Source organism: Trifolium pratense, linkage group LG2 (assembly GCF_020283565.1).
Source record: "Trifolium pratense cultivar HEN17-A07 linkage group LG2, ARS_RC_1.1, whole genome shotgun sequence".
Lineage (NCBI taxonomy): Eukaryota > Viridiplantae > Streptophyta > Magnoliopsida > Fabales > Fabaceae > Trifolium > Trifolium pratense.
The window spans coordinates 63,946,556-63,972,703 of record NC_060060.1 but is presented as its reverse complement, the minus strand read 5'-3'; the positions used below and the strand labels follow the sequence as shown (position 1 = coordinate 63,972,703).

General features: G+C 36.5%; 3 protein-coding genes across 4 annotated transcripts; 2 read left to right on the top strand and 1 right to left on the bottom strand.

Moving 5' to 3' along the window:
- The first annotated feature begins 1,891 nt into the window (after positions 1-1,891).
- Positions 1,892-25,658, top strand: LOC123911387. 2 transcript variants are annotated; one of them, XM_045962786.1, is made up of 11 exons: positions 1,892-2,069; positions 2,353-2,422; positions 2,578-2,682; positions 3,526-3,642; positions 4,044-4,394; positions 4,515-4,837; positions 4,917-5,016; positions 5,104-5,163; positions 5,655-5,741; positions 5,817-5,957; positions 25,058-25,658. In XM_045962786.1, the coding sequence occupies exons 1-11, from the start codon at positions 1,993-1,995 to the stop codon at positions 25,385-25,387; spliced, it is 1,761 nt and encodes a 586-aa protein (XP_045818742.1). In that variant the 5' UTR covers positions 1,892-1,992; the 3' UTR covers positions 25,388-25,658. The 2 variants fall into 2 exon arrangements, with proteins under 2 accessions (XP_045818742.1, XP_045818743.1); XM_045962787.1 differs by lacking the exon at positions 25,058-25,658 and adding an exon at positions 15,164-15,287.
- LOC123911388 lies at positions 6,530-9,924 on the top strand. Its single transcript, XM_045962789.1, has 2 exons — positions 6,530-9,667; positions 9,747-9,924. The coding sequence occupies exon 1, from the start codon at positions 7,770-7,772 to the stop codon at positions 9,015-9,017; it is 1,248 nt and encodes a 415-aa protein (XP_045818745.1). The 5' UTR covers positions 6,530-7,769; the 3' UTR covers positions 9,018-9,667; positions 9,747-9,924.
- On the bottom strand, positions 17,534-18,448 carry LOC123911389 (uncharacterized protein At4g04775-like). The gene is made up of 2 exons (XM_045962790.1): positions 17,968-18,448; positions 17,534-17,882 (listed from the first exon to the last, which is right to left on the bottom strand). The coding sequence occupies exons 1-2, from the start codon at positions 18,148-18,150 to the stop codon at positions 17,589-17,591; spliced, it is 477 nt and encodes a 158-aa protein (XP_045818746.1). The 5' UTR covers positions 18,151-18,448; the 3' UTR covers positions 17,534-17,588.
- Positions 25,659-26,148: the final 490 nt, after the last annotated feature.

Genomic DNA, 26,148 nt, shown 5'->3' with positions numbered 1-26,148 from the left:
CATATGTTAGGCGTGATCATAATATATTGCCTCATAGAACGGAAGAAAATTCATGTGATGATATGACCGGTGGTGGTAGTAGCAGATGTCGAACTAGTTGTAGTAAAAGTAGAAAGCATATGAAGAAGCTACTCGATGGGATGATTTTGGTTTTGTTGAACCATTTGAAGGTAATCAAGATAATTAATATGTATCCATCGTATTACCAACATTCTTCTTATATGTCTAAGCCAGATACATCAATCATATATTCAATAAAATTATTATTATTATTATTATTATTATTATTATTATTATTATTATTATTATTATTATTATTATTATTATTTTGTTTGTTTATAGTAAGAATGTATATGAAAGTATAAATAATTTTGTTGGAACAAGTTAACAACTTGTATGATGAACTTGGTATTGAAATAAACACAAGTGAAAGAGTTAGAGTGTGTGAATTTGAAAATTTTCACATTGAGTCCCACATTGGTTAGGACACACACTTTAATAGTGTTTATATACTAGAAGGTCACTACTTGGGGTACGCCCCAAGGGGTACCTAGTTTTGTAAACGGGACACTCCATGCTAAATATCACACACGCGAGCGCCGCCGTCCGTCTGGCTCGGATCGGGCTTGGCATATATTATTTTTTAATACCAGAAAGAAAAAATTAATTATCTTTTCGTGTGCTGATGTGACCGTTTCAAAAATTAATTCGCACATGTTTTATGTGCTTCGACCAAGTCTTGAAACGGCTATATGATGAGTCATCATAACCGTTATGTTGGAACTGAATGGGCCAAATTTCTTGGCCACGTTTTGCTTTGCTGGCTCCCACTTTTTCCTCCTTTCTAGTTCAATTCTTTGCTCTATAAATACTCTTCAGTTATCACAATGTTTTGATATTCCGATTTCACAATCCGAAGTCTTCCTTCTTCTCTCTCGCTGCTTCCTTCTTACTTAAAAATTTATTTTTCGTTGTTTCAAAGAAAGTGGTTGTTGCCACTTCGAATTGATAATTCGATTATCAATATTAGACTGACCATCGAAGGTGTTTTTCTGCCCGTTTTCTACAGTGCAATAGAGAACGGTATTTTCAGTGAATTGGCTGTTTTATCTTGGGGACTTCACGATTGATAGTCTACCTTGCACACTTTGGGTAGTGTCGTGAAATGTCTTAAAGAAAGCGTATCGAACCGCGACTCGGCCAGTAATTTCTTTGTTGCTATTTTTAATCGATTTTCCAAACCGAAAAATAACAATTTTTAATAAGATTTGTAAAACTGTGTGATTAATTCACACATATTTTAATCTACAATGCAACATTCATAAATAACAGTTGAAATCATAAAATCCTCTACACGACCATCACCGATAAAACTCATATATGTGGATACACGTCCGGATCCTCTCCGCTTTAACGGAGAAAATCTGAATTGAATAGATTTAGATTCGGGTTTGAGTTTTTTCCAATTTCAAAAGACAGAGATGGGGCAGGACGTGAACCCCATGACCCCATCGGGTATGAGTTTGGAGATCCCTCAAAATTTGGATATGTATAGGGATATTTGAACTTTATGATTTTGAGTTTGGCAAGGGCAAAACGTCTTAGCCCCATCATGATGCCATGCCTAAAATGAGTAAACATAATTTAACTCATTGGCGGGGAATTAACAATCAAACACTACAGTAAAAGAAACCAGAAATGCACAGAAACCAATACCAGTAGAACTAGCTTCTGTTTCAAAATGAAGAATTATTACTGGCAACAAACATTGAATGCTCTCAACTACTCATCACTCATAGAATTCAATTCTTTGTGACCACCACAGCAGCTACTTTGTCCAGTACCGCAGTCTTTAGGTAACAATTACAGTAGCATTTATTTCAATTAATTTACTTCTCTTACTTCATGCTCACACTCTTCCTTCAATTCAACCTACAATATATTTTTCTCATCATTCATGTTAAGTAGAAAAAGAATAGTTAAGAATTAATAATGAGTGGGTTTCGTCATGTATTTGAAAATCACAGTGATGCAGAACCGGCTAATTCTCGACACAGACGATCTAACAGGTTTTGTTTTAACAATACTTTCTTCAAATTCTTGTACATGTATTGTTCATAGTGTTTTTTTAGGAGCAAGTTGTTTGGTATCGCAGTGAGTTTAATAAAATTACAGTGAGTTATCGTGATTTTGCAAAAGCTAAACTCTGTAACTTCAACAAAATCACGGTGCCAAAGTTATTTTGTCCGGCCTATTGTGATACCAAACATGCACTTAGACAAATTGCGGTTATCATTTAATCCCGTTATATGACAAAGCATTTGTGTATGTATGTTTTTGTGAATTTTTCAGTGCTTCTGATAAGAACTTGAAATTCTCAAGAGGTGCTTCTAGTATAGGGAAAGACAATGATGAAGTTTTGGTGAGTGTGACTTGTTTTTAGACTGCAGTTTTTAACTTTGATTTTTCAAAATTGTGAAAAAACAATGATTGTATGACATGTGCATTGTGTGTTGGCCTTGAAGTTTTGAATGTGTGAGTTGAGATGATTAATCGGTTTTGCTATGACTTGAACAGGCATTGCCGCTGAGGGATTTGAGGATACGAACTCCATTGCACGAGAACCTCAATTGTATAAACAAGAAAGCTTCTTCAAATCATAGAGCATCCTTGGAACAAGATGTAAGTGATATATATGGATCTCTCATTTTGTTTTGGTCTATCAATGGATATGGAACTTATCTCTGGATTTCTTGATTCTTAACTGCAATATTTCCTTTGAAGAATTTTGATGAATTTTGCATACACGGAGATAACTCAGAATGAGTTAAATTTTGGTTCTTGGTAGTCTCATTTTAATCTCAACAAAATTGGTTATGAAAATTGACTTTATTTTTACAATTTTAAGGCATAACTTAAGTTCAATTTTAGGTCTAGCAGAAAATATCAGTTGCCCAACGTGACGAATCACTGTTCAAATTCCCACTGGGATAAGCACCTAGATTTAGTGGCCAACAACTTCTCGAGCAAGATTGATATTGGTAGAAAGAGGCATATGGTTTCGACTCAAAAAATGAAATTAAAACTCTTGAAGTAGCCTAGAAGAGGCCTTAATAAGGGAGAGAAATTGAATATATCTATCTACTTGGAATTTATTGTATCATGTGTATCACTAAATCAATTTGGCATACTCTTTTCACGTAATAATAAGTCTGAAAATTCTTTATTGTGGGATCAGAGAGGCAATTCCTTAAACAGCTTATATCAATCATGCAAACATTTAGATGCATCTTAAGTAAAATCACAATGGAAAAAACCAGATAACAGTTAAGAAACCATATTCTGTCATTTTGGGAGATGCATGCACATTCTGTGTTTTATCTTTTCCATGTGACCACATGGGAAGAAACATGCTGGGCTTTGATTCCGTAAAGATAACTCTAAATGGTGTAGGTTCTTATTTTCCTGTACCATGACCACGACATAGTATTTTACTGATTCCTGGAATCATATAATGATGTGCAGGTTGAGCAACTACAATTATGCCTGCAGCAGGAGAAATCCATGCGTATCTTGCTTGAGAGAGCAATTGGCCGAGCCTCGAGTACTTTATCACCTGGACACAGAAACTTTGCTTCTCAGGTAATTTGACATTTGTTGTTCAGGTAATCGCCAATGGGCCTGTGCTATGTTCACATTTGAAGTTGTTAAGATAGGAGTAGACATGATTGAGACGTGAATTATTCTTGGGAACTCGCCAAAAAATGCATAAGCTTTCAGTTTAATCTGGTTCTTCATTGATAAACTGGACTAAATAATGAATAAGACATTCACAACTAGGTTGTTAGGAGTTAGGACCAAAGGAGCTAATTCAAATGTAAAGGGTGGTAGTTTGATGATAACTGATAATCATAAAGAGACTCTTTCCTTAAATTTTAAATGGCATGCAAATACACAGCATAATATTTCTCATGAAAGTTATGGTTCCTCCTATAAGTTTTTGTTGTGTGGAAATTAACTATTTCCAATTTTCCCCTTTTTAGACAAAAGACTTAATTGCTGAAATTGAGTTACTGGAAGATGAGGTTACAACCCGTGAGCAGCATGTTCTTGATATGTACAGGAGTATTTTTGAACAGTGTGTTAGCCGGCCACCTTCTGAACAAAACTCTAGTGTGGCTTCACCTGCTCATACAAAATACGAATCAAGGAAGCACCCAAGCATAATTTCAAGCGCGTTTTGTTCATCAAAAAACTTCCCCTTGCGACCCCTGCAAGCTCTTATTTCAAATAATGAATTAAAGAATAGAATCTTTGGGTCAAGTCACGCTCCTTTATCGAGTGGAAAAGGCAAAGCTTATTTTGGAAGGACTTGTCCTGATTCCGCCACCAAGGTAGGATGTTTGATGTTTCATTTGCATTAGCTTAAATTGTACTACAGATGGAACTAGTATAGTAAAGATGCTGTTCTGATGTTTGTCCTATCCAACATTCTCACCTTAATCCTATGTTAGGTTCATGAGAAGTTTTTTCCGGTAGAGAAAGCCCCAGTATTGCGAACTTTAAAAGACCATCTACACCAATGCCCAATCAGACTTTCTGAGGAGATGGTAAAGTGTATGGCAACTATATATTGCTGGCTCCGTAGTGCAAAATCTGAAAATGCTGAAAAAAGTAGGTCACCGATATTGTCAAGGTCCTCCACCAATGTGATACAGCCTCGACATAGTATTGTAGAGGATCAAGTCTGTTCTTGCAAATCTGCAGTGGAAATATCTTGGATAGCTACACGAAAACGTCATTCTTCTCATGCTTCTTACGCCATGGACAACTACAGGTTGGTTCTTTGCATATAATTTCAAAACTGACGTTCTTTTTGAACTGTTGACTTAAAACATTTATCTTGTTTCCTTCAGAACTCTAGTCGATCAGCTCGAAAAGGTGAATATCAGTCAAATGGAATGTGATGGGAAAATTGCGTTCTGGATCAACATTCATAATGCTCTTGTGATGCATGTAATATTCACACTCCTAAGAATAGCCATGGTTTTGAATTTTGATTTACCAGTTTTCGGCACAAATAACATTTTGTGATGTTGACAGGCATATTTAGCATATGGAATTCCCCAAAGCTCTCTAAGGAGGTTGACCTTGTTTCACAAGGTAGTAATTTCTTTATTGGATTGTATGTATTATAATAAATTAGAAGCAAATTCTTTAAGCCTTTTATGAAGTGATTATCTAACACATTGATGTTATTGAAACTTTTAGAAGGGTTATTTATATACTTTCTCCAAAGTGCTCTTGACAAGCGAATCATTGTTTTACTGTTACAAAAATCCAGCATCAGAATCATTATTTATATACTGTGACGAATGTTTCTATCAGTCGGATTATAAAAAAATGCTGCATTTACATAAAAAAACAACTAATGTTATCCCTAAGCTCTTGTATCTTCTATTAATTACTTGTAGGACATTTAACCTTTGTTCCAAGGTAACTTGCTTTGACATGTGATGTCATAGTCATACACTTATTTTTCTCATATGTACAGTTTTATTCTTGATAACATCCTTGTTTAAAAAAACAATTATATCGATAACATCACAATTCACACACCAAAATGAATTAACGATTACAGTTGTGTAGTGCAGGCTGCTTACAACATTGGAGGTCATATTATAAGTGCAAATACCATAGAGCAAGCAATATTTTGCTTCCGTACACCTCGCCTTGGACGGGTACTCACTTGTTCTTAATGTTAAACCATGGCATCCATAAATGTTCCTAACAGTTCATGTTTTTATCAAATGCAGTGGCTTGAAAGCGTTGTGTCAGCTGCCCTTAGGAAGAAAAGTGGTGAAGAAAGACAACTCATCAACTCAAAATTGGGTATTACTGATTGCCAACCCCTTGTCTGCTTTGCCCTATGCACCGGATCATTGTCCGATCCTATGGTAATTTTTCTCTCATTTACTTCTTTGTAGTTTGAATATCACAAGGAAATTTGAAACTGTAAATGTGAGTTATGTAGGTGTTTACATGGAAATTTGGTAAACCGTTAGTTTAAGTATTTAAACTTGCGAGATCAACTAGTAAATCTCAGGACAATTTTGTGTTTGATTTATTTAAGAAAATGTTTGATTGTTCGTTTACAAGAAAAACAAACAATTAAGAGTAAAATCTTTTGCAAACAGTTATTGAAATAGCTACTTCGAATCGCCTCGAAACAGCTGTTTCAAGAGTAAACATCAATGAAAACTAAAGAACATTGCTGAAAAGTAAATTGCATTGAATGAAAAAGCAATTACAAATAAAGATGGTTCACAAAACATACATTTCTCCTCGCAATTCCTTTCGTTCGATCGCTGAGTACTTAGAATTTTAGAGAGAGTGTTTTGTATAAATTTTTGTGACCCCAGTTCTGAATGAAAAACTGCTATATATACTAAAACAAAGTGGTAACTGCTTCTTGATCATTTGGACGTTCTTCGATCTGCCACGTCGACCCACGTTCTCCACTTTCAGTCCTCATTTCTTCAGCGCGCGCCAATATTTATTGGGCCGTTGTTGCTTCTTTTGGGCCTGACCCAACTTGCCCTTTGACTTGTTCTGCGATTTCGACAGGTTCTTGACAAACTAACCACAAGCACGCCTTTCAAAAGCCTTCGAGACTCCCTTCTGTTTCGACATGATAGGAACTTCGACATTATATTTGAAAGTTTTATTTTAACAATATAACCTTCAAATAAATATTGGACCCACCAATTATATTTAATTGATAAATACCAAATTTATGTCCAACAAATTGCCCCCTAAAAATGCCATTTTCGACTGTGTCTATCGAAGGAGGAGGTGGCATTTTTGAAAGTACTAATGGATATCTCTCTTTTCCAATTATTTCTCTTATCTCTTAGGCTGATATCCAAAATTTTGGATTGGCTCCAAAACTTACTTTCTTTTCCACTTGTCAAGGGATTTGGGCACTTGTCAGCACAGGAAGTTGAAGAAGTTGTTATTTTCCTTTTTGGATTATTTTAATTCTACGATCACGCGCCCCTATAAATAGGTAAATCCTCTCTTCATTGTTCTTTTTCCAAACTCTTTCTTTCAACTGTTCATCTTCTTCCTCAACTCTGAGAATTCTTTGCTGAATCTCTTGCTTCCAAACACCTTCAACTTTGAAACTTTACTTATCATCACATCACCGATCTTTTCTTCTCTCAGCTTCTTTCTAAATTGCTCCAACAACTCGCAAATTCCCAATCTCAACCCTAATCATCAATTTTTCGCAGAACTCTTGAACTTCAACAATGGCGTCTAGTTCAAACATTACGAAGTTACTTCCCTACGCTGGCAAGTGGACCACCAACACACTCTCTTCTTATGAAGAAGATACCGTTCCAGAACCTTCGTTGCGAACGGATTTGCAAAAAGTTTGGGAAAATCAGGTAATCTTCCCATACTCCATTAATAATCTGGTGCATGCATTTGGGGGACCTAAACCAGATGAGAGAAATCGTAATTCCAACACCATACCTATTTTTCCTGTTTATATGCTTTGCATCCCTAGGGTTTTCCTCAGTGAACCCTATAACTTTAGTTATATTAAAGCGCCTAATAGGGTCTTTCGATCAGCTCCTTCTCTAAATGACCAATACCTTAAGTGGTTAGATAGAATACAACAAGATAAGGCTGATATTTGGTAAGCTTGTGGTATTTATGACCTTATTCAACTCTCTAGGACAAGTCTTAAATACCAACAGGAAATGATTGTTGCTGCTCTACATTTCTTTGAGTCTTCTACCAACACTTTCCACTTCGAATGTGGCATGATGACTCCTACATTACTTGATGTTGCTGCTATTACTGGTTTATCACCCCTTGGGGACACTTATGATCCTTTTAAGGCTTCTGACACCATCAAATTCGATTTTCGCAACAAATCTTACTCCAAGTATATCATTGAGAATCAAAAGACTGATGATGAGGTAAGTGCTGAGGAACATGTTGCTTTCTTAACCCTCTGGCTGTCTCAGTATGTTTTCTGCACTCAATCTCTCCAAGTGGCCAAAAAGTTCATTCCTATGGCCATTCAACTGCATGAATGTCAGCAATTTAGCTTTGCTCGACTCATCCTTGGATGTCTTTATGAATCCATGAGGGATGCTTGTGAGCACCTTAATAAGACAGGTGATGGATCCACCTTTTTAGGAGCTGGCCCCTTCTGGTTGCTGCAATTGTGGCTAAACGCTACGTTCCATGCAGAACTTGACCTTTTCTTGCCTGAGCAATTTTATGATGAGTCGCTCGCGCGCCAAGTCGAAGGCACGAGGCTAGCAAGACTAGCTCCCAGGGTGAGAGGCCTTACCTATGATGTAGCCTTCCAACAATATTTCAATGTTTTTCTAAACTTGAAAAAATTCAAGCCCAGCTTCGCTCCCTTTGTGGATAGGCCACTTGGCCCTCCTTGGTTCACTCAACACTTTCCTTCTCCACCGGACTTCGAAGAGGTGATCACCAACATTTGGAGTGCCTATCTGATGCCCACAGTCCTTTCGTGTCGAATTGGGTTGACTGCTAGGGAGTTTGGGCTAGTTGGTTACTTCCCAAACTTGGTGTCTCGCCAATTTGGCTTAACCCAAATACTCCCAAAGAGCATATACTTGGAGGAAAGGGAAGTTTGCTTAGGCAAATATGGCATGACGGAGCCACAATACCATTCGTTTTTGAAGCATTTCAACAAACCATCCTATGAGCTTACTCCATTCGAGTTTGCTCCTTCTCATGCTTGCACCAGGGAATTCTCCAAATGGTGGTCTCTCCACTATGAAGGGCGTTTGGTCAATAGGACTGTCTTGCTTACTGCTATCTCTGATGGAATCGACTCATCCATTTTGAACAAGATTAAATCAAAATTGAACACCAGAGGTAACCTCTTATTTCGAATCCTACTTACACAGTCTTTTAATTTGCATACTTTTCTCTTATGTGCACCTCTTTTATGCAGGGAGTAAGTCGAAAGCAGGTTCTAGCAGTTCTAACAAACCTCCTCTTCCACCACCAAAGGTTGAGCTAGGGGTAAGCATTTACCTTTTACTATCTTTCACACCTTCTATGGAATCTTCTGTGTTAACCTTTGCTATGCCCTTTTTTCATATTACCTCACGCAAAAGGTTGCACCCAAGTGAGGCTCCCTCTTCTTCGAAGAAACAAAAGCCTGCTCCAACTGCTCATTCGAGTGCTGCAGATAAGGTAATCCCTTAACCAAAGCTTTCTTTCTTTTCCCTTTGGCTTGAATATAAACCAATCAAAATGTGGCTTATAGGACACACCTACTCTTTCCACCATCAATGAACAGCCAAACACTACCATCATACAAGATCCTCCCCATAATGATTAGCCCACCAAGGACAAGAAGAAGAAGAAAAAGAAGGACAAGAAGTCTAGCCAACTGGCTACTTCTGAAAACCAACCATCTGAGGTTGAGGCACAAAAAGACACTTCCACGCCTCCTGAAAATCCTCCTCCAGAACACTCAGAAAAGAAAAAGAAGAAAAAGAAGAAGCATAGAGAGTCTCCCATTTTGACCACTGCTATTGAGATTCCGGCTGTCACAACAGAAGCGCCTCAAGTGCTTGAAGCTACTCTTGATAATCAAGCCCAAGTAAGCCATCTCTTCTAGTTCTTACCATTTTCTTGGCTTTTTGGTTTGTTGTTTATCTTATGGTCTTATTATATTTCAGCCACAAAATTCTCCACAAGCTATTCCTCAAGATAATCCTTCTCCCAGCAAAATGGCTAAGGAAGTGGTCGAAGAACCAGTTGCTGCGCAACATGAAACTGTGCTAGAAAGGGCTCCATCCCCTCAGCCTGCCGAAACTGCTATCCTCACCAGGTCACCATCACCTAAACCCACTGGTTCACCACATCATGGCGCAGAGGACAGCACTCTTAAGCCTAACAACGAAGAAGCCAATTTCGATCAAGGGCCACCACATGAGAATCCTCTGCCAGATCAAACTCAAGTGTTGAATGCCAACGAACCTCCAATCAATGTTCAATCTGGTCACAATGTGGAGGTTGATACTGAGCACAAGCCAACTTTTGATGGCGAACATTCTACTACCAATCAACCCCAACCAAGTGAACCAAGCCATGGCTCTGGCTCTATGAATGCCAACACCTTCGACTCTGATGACAATGACTCCCAAACTAGAGATTCTTTTGGTGAATAAGGTACTTCTGTTTCGAAACCGCCTCCTTCCATTGTTCTGCCAGCTGAACTTGCTAGGGAGTTAAAGGATTTGACTCCAGCAGATGCCCTCAATAAACTCCTTTCGAGTCATGGTGCCTCCAATCCTAATGCTGAAGACAAGGAAGACCTGCTCGAGCAAGAACAATTCGATCATGAGCTGAGGTTTAAAAGAGAAATTCTGGAAGGGGATATGTTAGGGTTGCTTGAGCGTGATTCCTCGATTTATTTTAATATCAAAGCCTTATTCAACAAGCTCCAAAATCCAAGGACGAATGAAACAACTTTCCTCCTGGTTACCCAAGCAGAGGCTTATTTGGAACAATTTGTCAGCCAATCCCAACTCCTAACCAGAACTACTGAGCTTTTGACATCCCAACTTTTTGCACAACAGCGCCTTTTCGACCATGCATCTAGTTGCAATGCAGAAGTTACGAGGGTCAAAGCCGCCTTTTCCGATGCTCTCCATCAAATTGTAACTTGTGAAAATAACATTGCCAAATGGCAGTCTGAGATCGAGGCGCTACAGGAGAAAATTCGACAATAAGGAATCAAAATGGAGCAACTTGGTGCAATAGCTGTCGAAGCTCATAGGGCCAAGATTGATGAGCTAGCCCGTGAGGGAATCCAACACTATAGCGATGGTTTAGCTGTTCAAAGGCAGGTTGAGCGCCTCACCAATGACAAAGAAATGCTGCAACTTAAGTTGGTTTCCATTCGAAATCAATATTACCAGTTTCAAGCAGCTAATCGAATGCCACCTCCTTCATCACAGCAGCAACCTTAGGACCTTTGTAATTTAAACCATATTTGCATTTTGGTTTTTCTTTTTGTAAATTTTGAACAACTGCCTTTAGTTATCAGTCGAACAATCTAGGCATGCCTTTTTAATATATGCCTCCTTTTGGTTTTAAATGTTGCATGCTCTTGTTTTGCCTAAGTTATTTTATTCTTAGGTTCTACCACTATTTGCTTTCCTTCTTTTGGTTAATATCCCAAGTCTATTTAATGACTTCTCTGGAAGGATAAAGTAAACAGGTTCCCAAGGCAGTCAAACATAACTGATTACACCCGTTTGAGCATTCATTGAAACAACATTTCCCCATGAGAAACTAATTATGGTTAGTTGTAACCACCTGAGCATTAAACGCGTATCTCTTCACCCTTTATGAGTTCATCTATAAATACTGCATTTAGTGCCCTTCTATTCCATTCTCACAATCAATCACACAAAAGAAAGTATAACCTTTGAAAATGAATAGAGGCAAAGATCAATCTCACACTACCAAAGATTCCAAAGTCCTACGTTCCCTTGGAATGGGGAGAATCAAGAAACAAGCCTTCAAACCTGCCTACACCAGACTTCCTCTCTCTGAGAAGTCCCAAGATAAGGAGGTGGAAACCATCGTCCTCTCCTCTGATTCCTCAAGTTCAGATGATACTGATGAAGATTATGCTGAATTCCTTAGAACCTGGGAGCCTGATGATGAAGAATTTCCAAGATCCCCTTCGTCTGAGAAAGAAGAATCCCATGCATCTGAGCTCTCCAGTGCTGATTCGAAGGATGAAGGAACTAAAGAATAGGGTAAACCCTAAATGGTTATCCTGCAACATTCAACCCTTCTTGTATTTTCTTGAACATTCTTGAATGCTTGGTTGTAATGTTGATTTTAATGAACAAGAGCCTATTTTCCTGGCAATTTTCTTTGCCATCTCGCATCTTTCATTCTTGAACTATTCGTTCTTTTTTTTTGAAGAAGCTAAATTAGCCCACCCAAATTGGCGCAGAGAGAATCGAACCTCAGACCTCAAGAGGAGCACACTCCCAGGTCCCAAGCCAATACCAATGCACCAACCCAAGTGAGTTTTAGAACTATTCATTCTTTATGCATACTTCTTGTAACATTGGCTTATATTTCTTTAAATATTTGCCATTCATGTTTACTGCACGTTGTTCAGGCGTTAATTCTTCAATTTCATAAGCCCCATTGGATAACACCTGAGAAATCTTGAATGGTCCTTCCCAGTTAGGCGACCATTTCCCAAAGACTCTATCTCTTCTATCCATGGGAAGGATAACTTTCCATACCAAATCCCCTAAGTTAAAAGTTTTAGGTTTAACTTTCTTGTTGTAGGCTTTAGCAATTCTCTCCTTCTGTCGAACTAACACGTCTAATGCTTGCAATCTTTCTTCATCTACATCTACTAACTCTTCTAACATCAAATTCCAATAATGGTCAGTAGGCAATTCCAATTGTCTTTGCACTCGCATCGATTGCATCATAACCTCCACTGGCAATACATCATCATGGCCATATGTCAGTCGAAAAGGAGTTGAACATGTTGACTCCTTAGGAGAATTTCTATATGCCCATAGGACTTGATCCAAAGTCTTGTGCCAATTCTTTGGCTTATGAGCAATATGTTTTTTAATTAGACCAATTATGACCTTGTTGGCTGCCTCGACTTGCCCATTTGCTTGAGCATAGTAAGGTGTCGAAGTCATTAATTTAAAACCTGCTTGTTCAGCAAAGTTTTGCATTTTCCGTCCAACAAACACTGTTCCTTGGTCTGTGGTAATAGTTTCAGGAAGCCCAAACCTATAAATGATATGATTTTGGATGAAATCAATCACAGCTTCCTGGTCCACATTTGTTAGAGCCACAACTTCTATCCACTTGGTGAAATAATCAATTCCGACCAATATATAACGCTGACTCTTTGATGAGGCAGGCCTAATTTCACCAATTAGATCTAAGGCCCAACCCCTAAAAGGCCAAGGCTTGACAATCGAATGCAATTCGCTTGCGGGAACATGTTGTATCCCTGTATGTTTTTGACATTCTTGACATCCTTTTGCATACTCTATACAATCCTTAAGCATGGAAGGCCAGTATAACCCTTGTCGAAACAACAACCATTTCATTTTGTGGCCTGCTTGGTGGGCGCCACAGGCCCCACTATGAACATTGGAAATTGCTACATATGCCTCATTTTCACTAAGACATTTCAACAAAACTCCCTCAGGTGTTTTCTTAAATAACTCATTTCCAATGATTGTGTAGCTTAAGGCTCTATATTTGACCTTTCTTTCAGTTGTGCCTACTGGATTTTCCAGATATTTGACAATAGGTTGTCTCCAATCATTGTCAGCTAAGTTATCAATGACAAAAATTTCTGCCATCGCCTCATCAAAATGTGCATCCACTATTTCGAAATTGGTTTCGACACTTTGGTCATTTGCCCCCAGCTTTTCAAATGTTGTTGACATATTTGGCATTGATTCACATGAAATTAACTTTTCTTTTATTTCAACTAACTCCTCTAGTTTTCCTTTTGTTAACCTGTAACCAAAGGCAATTTGAGCGAGATCATTTGCCTCTTGATTTTCAATTCGAGGTACATGTTGAATATCACATGAATCGAAACGTTTTAGTAAAGAAAATGCAATAACAAAGTACTTCATCAAATGCTCTTGAATGCACTTATACTCTTTTGTTAATTGCTTTATTACTAATTCAGAGTCCCCTCTGACTTTAACATGTTTTGCCCCCAGGTCTAAAAGAATTCTTAGGCCTGCAATTAAAGCCCCATACTCAGCCTCATTGTTGGAGCAAGATCCATTAATCTTATACTTAAACTTTGTTGGAATTCTCAAAGGAGAAATAATCAAGATTCCAATTCCTGTACCATGTTTATGTCTTGAGCCATCGAAATATAAAGTCCAAGGCTCAGAATCTATATAGGTTACTGAAACTTCGACTACTGAATGATCAGCAATGAAATCAGCAACTATTTGACCTTTGACAGCCCTCAAAGGCTGATAGGTCAATGAGTATTCAGTCAAAGCCAAAGCCCACTTTCCAATTCTACTATGCAAAATTGGTTTTAATAACATGTGCTTAATGACATCAAAGTGAGAATAGACATAAACATTAACTGGCTTGATATATTGCTTAAGTTTGGTACAAGAGAAATACAAACATAGACAAAGCTTTTCAATTGAACTATATCTAGTTTCAGCATCATTCAAAATTCTACTTAGATAATAAATAGCCTTTTCTACGCCATTTTCATCCTCTTGAGCGAGCATGCTTCCAATAGTTGAATCTGATGCTGCAATATACAACTTCATTGCTTTGTTTGGAATAGGAGGCATTAAAGTAGGAGGCTTCGACAAATATGTCTTAATCTCATCAAATGCCTTTTGCTGTTCTCTTCCCCATTCGAATACATCATCTTTCTTGAGCCTTAGCAATGGAGAGAATGGTTGAGCTTTACCACTTAGGTTTGAAATAAACCTTCTCAAGAAGTTGATTTTACCTAACAAAGATTGAAGCTGTTTCTTTGTTCCTGGAGGCTTCGTCTCCATGATAGCTTTTGTCTTGTTTTGATTAATTTCTATGCCCTTTTTATGCACAACAAAGCCAAGGAAATCTCCTGCATGTACACAAAAAGCACATTTTAGTGGATTCATTTTTAATCCACATTTTCTCATTCTTTCGAATGATTTTCTAAGATGATCGATGTGTTCATCCTGAGATGAAGATTTCACCACAATGTCATCAATATAAACTTGCATAAATATTTCAATGAAATCATGAAAAATTAAGTTCATGGCCCTTTGATATGTTGCTCCAGCATTTTTCAAACCAAAGGGCATTACTACCCATTCGTAAGTGCCTAAGGCACCAGGGCAACGAAATGCAGTCTTTGACACATCATCCTCATCAATAAAAATTTGATTATAGCTTGAATAGCCATCTAACATGCTTAAATATTCATGTCCTGCTGCTGAATCAACTAGCATTTCTGCTACAGGCATAGAATATTCATCGTTTAGTGTAGCATTGTTTAAATCCCTAAAGTCTATACAAACTCTAAGTGATCCATTTTTCTTAATAACAGGAAAAATATTGGCTAACCATTCTACATACCTGGCTGTTCGAATGAACTTGCACTTGAGCAACCTTTCAATTTCTGCTTTGATCTTTGTCATGACTTCTGGTGCAAACCTCCTAGGAAGCTGCTTCACAGGTTTCTTGTCTGGTCGAAGGGGTAGCCTATGTTCTACCAAATTTCTGCTTAGCCCAGGCATCTCACTATAGTCTCATGCAAAGCAATCTTTGTAGTACTTAAGCAATTCAACCATTCTTTCTCTTAAGCTTGGGTCAATATTGGCACTAATGTAAGTCAGCCTTTTAACAGAGTCATCTCCAATATCAATCTCCTGCAAAGGATCTTGAGCTTGCATTCTTTGAATCGAACTGTGTGGATCTTTTTCAAAACCCAAAGGTTCATCATCATAGATGCAATCTAGCCTTTGCTTTTCGCCATTATTCAAGTCATTAGCCTCTAAGGCCAATTTATCTTCTAAGTTAACATTGGCTTCGACAACCATATCTCTTTGTGAACTAATGGCTTCGAGAGCCATTTTGATTCTATTTTCGGCTGCGTAAGCTGTAATTCGATCTCATGCTGGGGACTTAATCACCATACTCGTTGAAATTAACCCATCCAGAAGCTGGTGGGTAGGCATCCTCAGACAAGGGCTTTTCTATGTCTTCCCTTTCCCAACAAAAACCATGGGTTGGATGCAGTTTGACTGAGTGGTACACATTCTTCGACACCACCTCATTTGGATCGAAGGCAACATCTTGCTCACCACAAGGAGCGATTGAAGCTAGGTTCTTATCGAAATTCTGGAGGGTTACAATGCATGTGTCTGAAACATATGCACTCTGGTCTGCCTCTACATTTTCGACCAAACCATCTTCTCTCCAGATAATTAATCTCTGATGCATGGTTGAGGGGACAACCCCAACACCATGAATCCATTCCCTTCCCAATAACAAATTATAATTGGGTATGGCAGCAATGACCATAAAGAGGGTCTTTCGAACTATGCTTCCAACACACACTTCTAATTGCACTGCCCCTAGGGAATGACCAGTTTTACCCTCATAATTGGCTAACACCACGTTGTGTGAATGAAGGTCTGTGTCATAAAGACCTAATTTCCTCAACATGAAGTGGGGCATAATGTTAACTACAGCTCCACCATCAACTAGGACCTTGTTTCACTACAAGAAAACACATTTTTCGCAACGAAAAAAGTCGTTGGGAAATGTCAAAAGTTGTTGCAAAAGAGCTTTACCTCAACAACCAAAAAGTCGCTGCTGGTTGTTGCGATAAGTTCCGTTACAAAAAGTTTTGCAGCGAAATTTAATATTGTTGCCGTTTATAGGTTTTTTGCAACAATATTATTTGTTGCCATTTTTTAAAATTTTGTTGGGATAAGTTAACTTTTCCAACAAAAATTGTTGTTATATCTAACTTATCTTAACGACTAAAGTTGTTGCGATAACATTTTTTTCAACAATTTGTAATCTTTGTTATTATATATTTTTTTTCTTTTCCCCATAATAAAAGTTGTAGCCATAGAGTTTGACATTTAAATATAAATTATTTTCGTAACGGAAAAAAAAATGAACACAATATAAATAAATTTAATTAACATAAATAAATAAATATCATAAATTTGGTTTACATAAGAGTTATGTTTGTTTCCCTTCAAAGAAACACAAGAATTTCTCTACCAAACTTAAAAAGAAAACAGAAACACAAGAAAATGATAAAAAATATAAAATAAGATTACAACATATATTAATTAAATCTCCTAACTTTATCTTGACCCTCTCTTCGTAAAGTAGTTGAAGCTTCCATGGTTTCCCTGCAAATTTTAGCCAATTTTTTTTTTTACAAGTTTAGTATGTCAATGAATAATGTATAAAAGTAAATATATATAAAAAAAAAGGTCAGCTACCAAAAACAATTAAATTATTAAATAACATAATTATAGAACTCAACTTATGCACTTATTAATACAAATTAAGAGTAATATAAAAAATGTACCAAAAAAAAGAGTAAAATAAGAAAATAAGAATACCTTTGTGCCCATATGGAGTAAACTGTCACTTTGGTCCCTGAAAGTGGCACTCGCTGTCATACTAGTCCCTGAATCATCAAAAAACAATTTAAGGTCCCTGAAAGTAACTTCCGTTAATCAGAATAGTCCCCGACGTTAGTTTGCATCAAAGAACCGTTTGGTAGTGCTGATGTGGCCATTTTGTTGACTTTATTGACCAATACGTGTCATTTCTTTTTAAAAATTGAAGCCACGTAGGCAGGGACCAAATTGAAAGTAAAAAAATAAAAAAAAGGTAGATGGATTTTTTTTTTTTTTTTACGGTAGATGGTTCTATTTGGTTTCATCTCTCTATCTCCTCTCATTTTCATTCTTCCTTTCTCAAAGTGACAAAGCAATTGTCACTCATCTTTCTTCATCAATCACCCTTCCTCCATTGTGAACAACCATATACAAAAGTTGAATCACAATACAAGCAAATACAAAGTATTTTATAAGCTTCATGTCAACAACCAACATATCCAACTTTGAGTTTACATCTCTCTTGAACTTATCATTTTCATAATTGTTGTCAACACTAGTTTTCATTTCATCATCTTTTACTCCTTCTTTTCTTTCTACTCTTCTTAAAGATTCATTTGCAAGATAGTCTTCCCACTCATCAACCCACATGAAGTATTTGCAATTTGCACTATCTTCCTGCAAATTAACATAACATAGCATCATACACAAGCACAAAACTATAAACAAACATAAATTAAACACAACCACAAAAATGACATACTTTGTTTAGTGGGCATGTGTAGAATTGTCTCCCTGGATTCTTCAATGTTTTTGCTCTAAGCATCACTGTCTTTCTCTCACAAAAACAGTCAGGCCTCCAATCAAAACGTGAGGATGATGATTGACTTCCAATTTGGGTAGTTGAAGCTTCTCTTTGCTGTGAAATTGGTGGAACTCCTTTCATCTTTCAACTAATCGAAAATGGTTATGGAGATGAGAAGAGGAAGAAGATGGAGATGAGAAGAGGAAGAAATGGAGATTGATTTAGGGTTTTATAATTGGGGGTTATTTTCTATTTTCGTCAATTTAGTCCCTCAACGGTTATCTACCTTTTTGATTTTTTTTTTACCTTCAATTTGGTCCCTGCCTACGTGGCTTCAATTTTTAAAAAGAAATGACACGTATTGGTCAATAAAGTCAACAAAACGGCCACATCAACACTACCAAACGGTTTTTTGACGCAAACTAACGACGGGGACTATTCTGACTAACGGAAGTCACTTTCAGGGATCTTAAATTGTTTTTGATGATTCGGGGACTATTATGACAGCGAGTGCCACTTTCAGGGACGAAAGTGACAGTTTACTCTGCCCATATGTTACTAGTACTTTCAACTCTATGCTCATGGTATGCTGCATTGTTCCTAACACTAGAAAATTGTCCAGCCTATATAAATGTTCAAATCAAAACACAAAGATCAATGAAAGATTAAAAATACTAAACTAATAAACTTTTAAAAAAATGTTGATTTATTATTATTTTTTACTATTTAATCCATACTTACAGTAAAAGGATTCCTTCTAAAAAAATTATGTGCCAATTTTTCCTCAAGTTGCTTCTCCATGCGGTTCTTCAAGCTGTCTTTGGGTCTCTTCGAATTGTGTTTCCATTTCTTCTCTTTTGTGACGCTCTTCTTGAAGTTGAGCTTCAACCTCTTTCAATTTCATTTTTATATCATGTCTCTTTTTACGTTCACTTGCTAACTCTTGATTTAAAGCTGAAGATTTTCCTCTTGTTGGTTTAATTCCAACTCCAAGACCGCGACAATACCCAATTCGCTTTCCCACAATTGATTGGAAAGCCTCATTAATAATTTGGTCTTCATCAACATCTTCATTAATGTCTTGCAATATCTCAGAAGTTACTTCTTGGACCTTCAACTATTAAAGGAAAGTAAATCAAAATTATAATTCATAATTGAAAATAAAAGTTCATTGAAACCATTAATAAATATAATAATTAAGTCATACATAAACTTCTCTAGTTCCATCTATCCATTCTCCACTATTCTTCATGTGAGTCGTTTGCCATAAATCTTGAAAATTAGGCTCTTTTCCAATCTCAGGATCTCTCTAAAAATACAAACACAAAACATTATATTAATACATTATAATATAATAGAAAATTAGTAATAAATTGTCATCTTTTAATATATTATTACCGCATCATAGCTAATAGCTTGAAAAGATTTTCGTCCACATATATGATTGATGACTTGTTTTGCTTTGTTTGATTTGTTCCTTTCACTCATTGCCTAAGATAATACAAAAAAAAACTTTAATTTATATTGCATTATACATCTTAATTAGTAAATCTATAATAACTTTAATTTATATTGCATTATCGGCCGGAATAAAAACATCTAATTTTCCTGTAGCACTCTTCCTCTTTTTCTTTGCAACACCTAAACCTGCAGTTTTACCTCTTCCATTTTTTTTTGGTACATTCTTTTTATTTATATCAAGAACATAAAAAGAAGTTAAGATAGACACAAAGAAGCATGGTTAAAAAAAAGAAGGAAATTAACATAAAAAGAAGTCAAATTATTCTATCTTTTTGAAGTAAATCCATATTAGCACTTGGAAGGGTTTGGATGAATTGAATTTGATTGATGATTTGGATGCTCCATTATGAGATTCTCATGGTGTAAGTAAGTGGAGTTTGCAGAGCATATTTAGATTCATGACAGAATGTTTATAAATGAGTAGAGGTTTGAAATGGTTTCCTATATTGGCAGTTTCCAAAAAAAGTGCAGCACATATGATTAGTGGGAACATTTGATTTTTCATCTTAGAATGAAAGTAAATTCAGCCGCTAAATTTTACAATTCATTTAGCGCCTAAAAAATTATACAGTGAGAAAACTGCAATGTAAGTTCATATGGCTTCCAGCATTTTCTCACCACTAAGTGAGTCACTAAGCAAGAAAAAGTGATTTATAAATTAATACGGTGGATTAGTCTGATGCAAAAAAAAAGGGTGAATTAGTTACCTGATTGATAGGCATGAATTTTTTTTGGTTTACACGATAGACATGAATTACTTACTTAGTGATAGGCATGAAATTTTTTTTTTTTATAAGCACTAATAGGCATGAATTGGTTACCTGATTGATATAATTTTTTTTTTGTCTTCAATGTTTTTTTTTTGAACTTATTGTGGATAAATTAAATATTAAATACTGCAGCACGTATGTAATTTATTTATTTTTTTAATCCACAATATTATTTATGTGTAAACGTAATGAGCTATATGAAAAATCATATGCATCCTCCATGGCACAAAACAAGTACTGATTTATTTATTTATTTTCCGTAAGAGGAAGTTCATTTCTTTTATTATTTTTTTAAGCATTTTTTTTAAGCACAAGCATTATTATTATTATTATTATTATTATTATTATTATTATTATTATTATTATTATTATTATTTCTTGGGTTTAATATAGTTTTATCCTGTAAAATTATCAAATTTTGTATTTAATTCCTATAAAAAATGGAATATTGAATTACTAAGAGAACTGAGTTAAATTATAGCAAATTAGAGTTAAATTATTGAATTATTAGGAAGTTGTTTCTTTAAGTATTTAATTATTTTAAATTTAAATAAAATTACCACCCACTACCTAAAATTAAGGATGTGATTGTTGTTTTTAGCAACGATCTCGTTACAATATTGCTGCTAATGTATTATACTTCCCAACAACACTTAAATTGTTGCAAAAAAGTCGCAGCAAAAACTATCAATTCTTGTAGTGTTTACCCCCACATCATTCACTTTTGCTCTGATGAATAGAGCTTTCAGGTGGTTCTGCATTCCCAAATCTGGCTTTTCGAAAACGGCTTTTTGTTCTTCGACACAGCCATTCTGCATGACATAGTAACACATTGGCTTATGATCAGACAAATTGAGAGCCTCGAAGTCTTCTTCCACCTCATTGACTTCTGTAGGCACATCATATTCCAAAGGCAAGATAGACACCACATTAACCATTACGTCGAAGTCTGATCCCTCATCTAAGAGGTCATCATCATCCATGTCATCCTCACCTTCCACCACTTCTTTAACAGTTTCAGCTGTTGGCTCTTCCAATACTATGGAAAGCCTTTCTTTCACTGGCCTTTTGGCCACTTCAGCTTTCTGGGCCACAACAGTCTTGCCCCCAGCCTCAGCATCCTTACCTGCCAATTTCTTCTTCCTTTGAAACCTTCGCCACTGAGTGCGAGTCATAGGATTTTTTCCCTTATAGTTGTTTCTATAAGAGTACTTATTGGCTTCTGTGGCAGCATTCACTGTTTCTTTTCCAGCCACCACTTTCGAACCCTTAGGTTCAGACACAATGTTCACATTCACGTTGCTAGAACTACCATTTTCCATCATCCTTTTATTAAAAGTCACATATTGCCCACTTACCCACTGGTTAATGGGTGCTCTTCCAGATGGTTTGAAAGTGTTTTGGGGGCCTAGCCTTTGCTGAATTGAAAGACATTTAGTAATAGGCTTTCCCCAATTGGCTCCTTTATATGGCCAAGCTTTTTGATTTGGCTTAGCTTTTGGCCATTTTCTCTTGTTCTCAGCATAAGGTACAACACTTTGAAGGCTTGCAGTGGCCTCTTTGTCACACACAGCACTGCACCTAGGGCAAAGCATCACTTCAGAATTCTTGAGCTTGCACCTGTTCAGGAAGTCCACCAATTCTTCCTCAGCATTGGGATACACTTCACGCACCCTCTTTTCATACTCTTCTTCGGGCACAGCCTCAATCTGAGCAGCAACATCTACAACTTCAACCATGTTGCAGTCATACACTTCGACATAGGTGGCATCAGCAGTTGGCAGAGGATCTGCATCCACCTTCATTGGAGGCTTTGCCTTATCGGCATATTTTAGCCTTCCTTCATTTAGCGCTTTTTGCACCAAGTCCCTGAAAACAACACATTGATAAGTCTTGTGTCCCAAATAATTATGAAACTTACAATAACCCCTTTTCTTTCTTTGTTCTATTGGTGGTATTTTTATGTCTTTTGGCACAACAATTTGGCCATCAGCTACCAATAAATCAAAAATTTCATCACACTTTGTAATATCAAAGGTGTAGGTTTTTGTGACAAACTTATCATTTTTGGGTTCGACTGGATTTTTTCCATTCGAAGGCCTTAACAACTTACATGTGTAAGGAGGCCCAGGCTTTAATTCAGCCACATTAATATCACTATCCTCAAATTCTAAGTATTCGTCATCAATTTCATAATCAATTTCATTATCATAAGAATCAATAAAACCAATTTCTTTCTTTTTCTGAAACTTAGAATTTCTAGCTTTTTCAGCTTTTAGCCTTTCGATTTGTCTCACTCTGTCAGCTAACTGTGACATGTCTCGAAGGTATTGTGTATCCAATTTCTTTCGAATCGAATAATCTAGGCCACCAGCAGCCATTTCTACTAGCTCATGTTCAGGCACTTGGGTAAAGCACCTGGATTTCAATAAACGAAACCTATTTAAGTAGTCGTCAATTGACTCTTGGTTTTTTCTTTTTACACTGGCTAGCTCTTTGAGACTTATCTTGGTTTGGCCCATATAGAATTGCTCATGGAAAACTCTTTCCAATTGGGCCCAACTATGAATCGAATTGGGAGGCAAGGTTGTTAACCAAGTAAAAGCATTCTTGGTAAGCGAATTAGGAAAATACTTCATTCGTAGATTTTCATTATTTGCCAAATTCCCAGATTCAGCTAAGTACCTAGCAATGTGCTCCACAGTGGACTCACTAGTATCACCAGTAAACTTAGTATATTTAGGGACTTTCCATCCTCTTGGCAACTCTGTTTGTAACACATATTCAGTGAAAGCATAAACAAAATTTGGCATTCGACAACCTGTGTTTAGGCCATTTTGCGCCAAAATTGCTTCGACCATGTTAGTCAAGTTATTTTGGCCAAGTAAATTATTATTCTGAACCTCTCGAACTACCTCATCAGCATCTTGATTCCTCCTAACCATCACCACTGGAGGGTTTTGGTGAACCACTTGAGGATTTGGATTAAACACTGGTGGATTTTGATTTACTACTTGAGGATTTTGATTAACCTCGTAAGGGTAATAAGTCTCCTCTTGTACAACTGGTGTAGGTGTTGGGTTCGGAACTGTTTCATTGGGCACATAAGTTGGCCTTTGTTGCACTGGAGTTGCAGACATTGCAGGTAATATTACTTGTGGAGTAACAGGATTTACTCTCGGAGGTGGAGGGGGTGTACCCAAAAAATCAGCAATTCGACTCATTTGGAATGCTAACATTTGGTAACTTTCATTGGTGTTTTGAATTAATGGATTAAACACAGTACCAATTTGTTGCGTCAAGAGATTAACAATTTCATGATTACTCTAATCCATTTGCTGTCTTAAGGACAGTACAGACGCAATAGTTAAGGGTGTAGAAGTTACCCTCGATGAAGTATACCTATCAGATTCGAAAACTGACATCCCAAGGCCAAGAGTAGGGGGAGACCCGTACATGGGATTAAAAATTGACGATACTATTGGACGTCCATGACCGGCAGTCATAGACGGGATTGCCATAGTTGTTATTGGCATAGTTGGAATGACATCATGAACATTTGAGATTGTTGGACTAGAAACTATTGGAACATATACCAGACCAGAAGAGCTCAAATTCTGTGGGGGTGGATCGACTCCACCACTAGAACTTGCCTCACTACTCATTGCACTAGAACTTTGATTTTTACTAGAGTTATATCTTTGAGTAGTTCTAACCATAACCTATCGAAAGTTATAAACAGACAACAAGTTTCTCATTCCACAATACACAAAATATTTTAAACAAACACAAAACCAGTCCCACCGAGCGTGCCAATTTGTTTACGTGGAAATTTGGTAAACAACCGCTAGGTTAAGTATTTAAACTCGCGAGATCAACTAGTAAATCTCAAGACAATTTTGTGTTTGATTTATTTAAGAAAATGTTTGATTGTTCGTTTACAAGGAAAACAAACAATTAAGAGTAAAATCTTTTGCAAACAGTTATTGAAATAGCTACTTCGAATCGCCTCGAAACAGCAGTTTCAAGAGTAAACATCAATGAAAACTAAAGAACATTGCTGGAAAGTAAATCGCATTGAATGAAAAAGCAATTACAAATAAAGATGGTTCACAAAACATACATTTCTCCTCGCAATTCCTTTCGTTCGATCGCTGAGTACTTAGAATTTTAGAGAGAGTGTTTTGTATAAATTTTTGTGACCCCAGTTCTGAATGAAAAACTGCTATATATACTAAAACAAAGTGGTAACTGCTTCTTGATCATCTGGACGTTCTTCGATCTGCCACGTCGACCCACGTTCTCCACTTTCAATCCTCATTTCTTCAGCGCGCGCCAATATTTATTGGGCCTTTGTTGCTTCTTTTGGGCGTGACCCAACTTGCCCTTTGACTTGTTCTGCGATTTCGACAGGTTCTTGACAAACTAACCACAAGCACGCCTTTCAAAGCCTTTGAGACTCCCTTCCGTTTCGACATGATAGGAACTTTGACAGTATATTTGAAAGTTTTATTTTAACAATATAACCTTCAAATAAATATTGGACCCACCAATTATATTTAATTGATAAATACCAAATTTATGTCCAACAGTAGGACTTTATTCTTATTGAGTATATAGCATATACATAATTCATCTAGCTCAATCTGGTGCACTGATGAAGCACACGAAATGATATTTACAATTTCATCGATAATACTTCGTGCTCTCTGAGGCCCTAATAGTTTATCAATAATTTAGTTGGTACAATGTTGCAGCTAAAAGTTTACTCAGCTTCAAATCTAAGAGAAGAGCTAAATGCTGCCAAGAAAGAGTTTCTACAAACAAATGTAGTTGTGAAGAAGTCTAGTAAAGTATTTCTCCCTAAATTGGTCGAAAGATTTTCCAGAGAAGCATCAATCCGCATCGATGATATCCTTGGATGGATCATGGAAAATGTTGATAAGAAACTGCGTGATTCGATACAGAAATGCCTTGATCATAAGTCCAACAAAAAGTCGTCTCAGATCATAGAATGGCGGTCTTACAGTTCTAGATTCAGGTACATGTTCTCCAAGGATCTAATCGACAAGCCATGGTGGGTATGACATGTTACATTACAGCTCTGAAGAGGTTGTTATTGGCCCCGGAACATAGCTGGTATGAGGAAGAAAGGAAGTTAGTTATAGATGCTTAAAGAAATTTCGTGTACATTATAACATAATATGATCTTTGCTTTCATTTGATAACATATACTCTAACTATCATTCCTATAAATAATTTGATAAACGAATAAGTGCACCTAATTAACATGTAAGAATAAACTAGACCCTTACCCGTGCGATGCACGGGTGTGATGAAATTATTTTTATTTTACAATTGCATAAAACTGAAACATTACATATTATCAAAATAATAATAATAATAAAATAGAGAATCCGAAATTCAAAAGATTTATTTTCTAAGGAGAAGTGGTGTGGCATTGTAAGTGAGTGGTTAAATGAAGAAATATTATTGGTTTAAGGATTATGATTTACTTTACATGAGTAACAAAATGACTATCTAAAATTTATATATACAGGAGTAATAAAATTAAAGGGTACATACCTTTTAAAAATATTCCAAAGGGACATATGTGAAGAGCATCAACCTCACAGTTCAGTTCGTTTGAGTAAGAGATGATGACCCAAAGCCTAAAATCAAAAATTATAAAAATAAGTATATCAATAAAAAAAAATGAATAAATAAAAAAGTAAAGAAAAGGAAAGTAAAACAACTATTACATAATTCAATTAAAAATAAAGTATATATTATTTAATTTGTATCATAATAGAATATAAATACACATATACAGTAACAATTAACTAAA

What these genes read in the sequence shown, in the direction of transcription:
- LOC123911387 (XM_045962786.1), top strand. Translation starts at nt 1,993, where the DNA reads ATGAGTGGGTTTCGTCATGTATTTGAAAATCACAGTGATGCAGAACCG. An exon ending in GGTTGACCTTGTTTCACAAG is followed by an intron (nt 5,164 to 5,654) that starts GTAGTAATTTCT and finishes TGTGTAGTGCAG; the next exon opens with GCTGCTTACAACATTGGAGG. An exon ending in GTACACCTCGCCTTGGACGG is followed by an intron (nt 5,742 to 5,816) that starts GTACTCACTTGT and finishes TATCAAATGCAG; the next exon opens with TGGCTTGAAAGCGTTGTGTC.
- LOC123911388 (XM_045962789.1), top strand. Translation starts at nt 7,770, where the DNA reads ATGATTGTTGCTGCTCTACATTTCTTTGAGTCTTCTACCAACACTTTC.
- LOC123911389 (XM_045962790.1), bottom strand. Translation starts at nt 18,150, where the DNA reads ATGAAAGGAGTTCCACCAATTTCACAGCAAAGAGAAGCTTCAACTACC. An exon ending in ACACATGCCCACTAAACAAA is followed by an intron (nt 17,883 to 17,967) that starts GTATGTCATTTT and finishes GTTAATTTGCAG; the next exon opens with GAAGATAGTGCAAATTGCAA.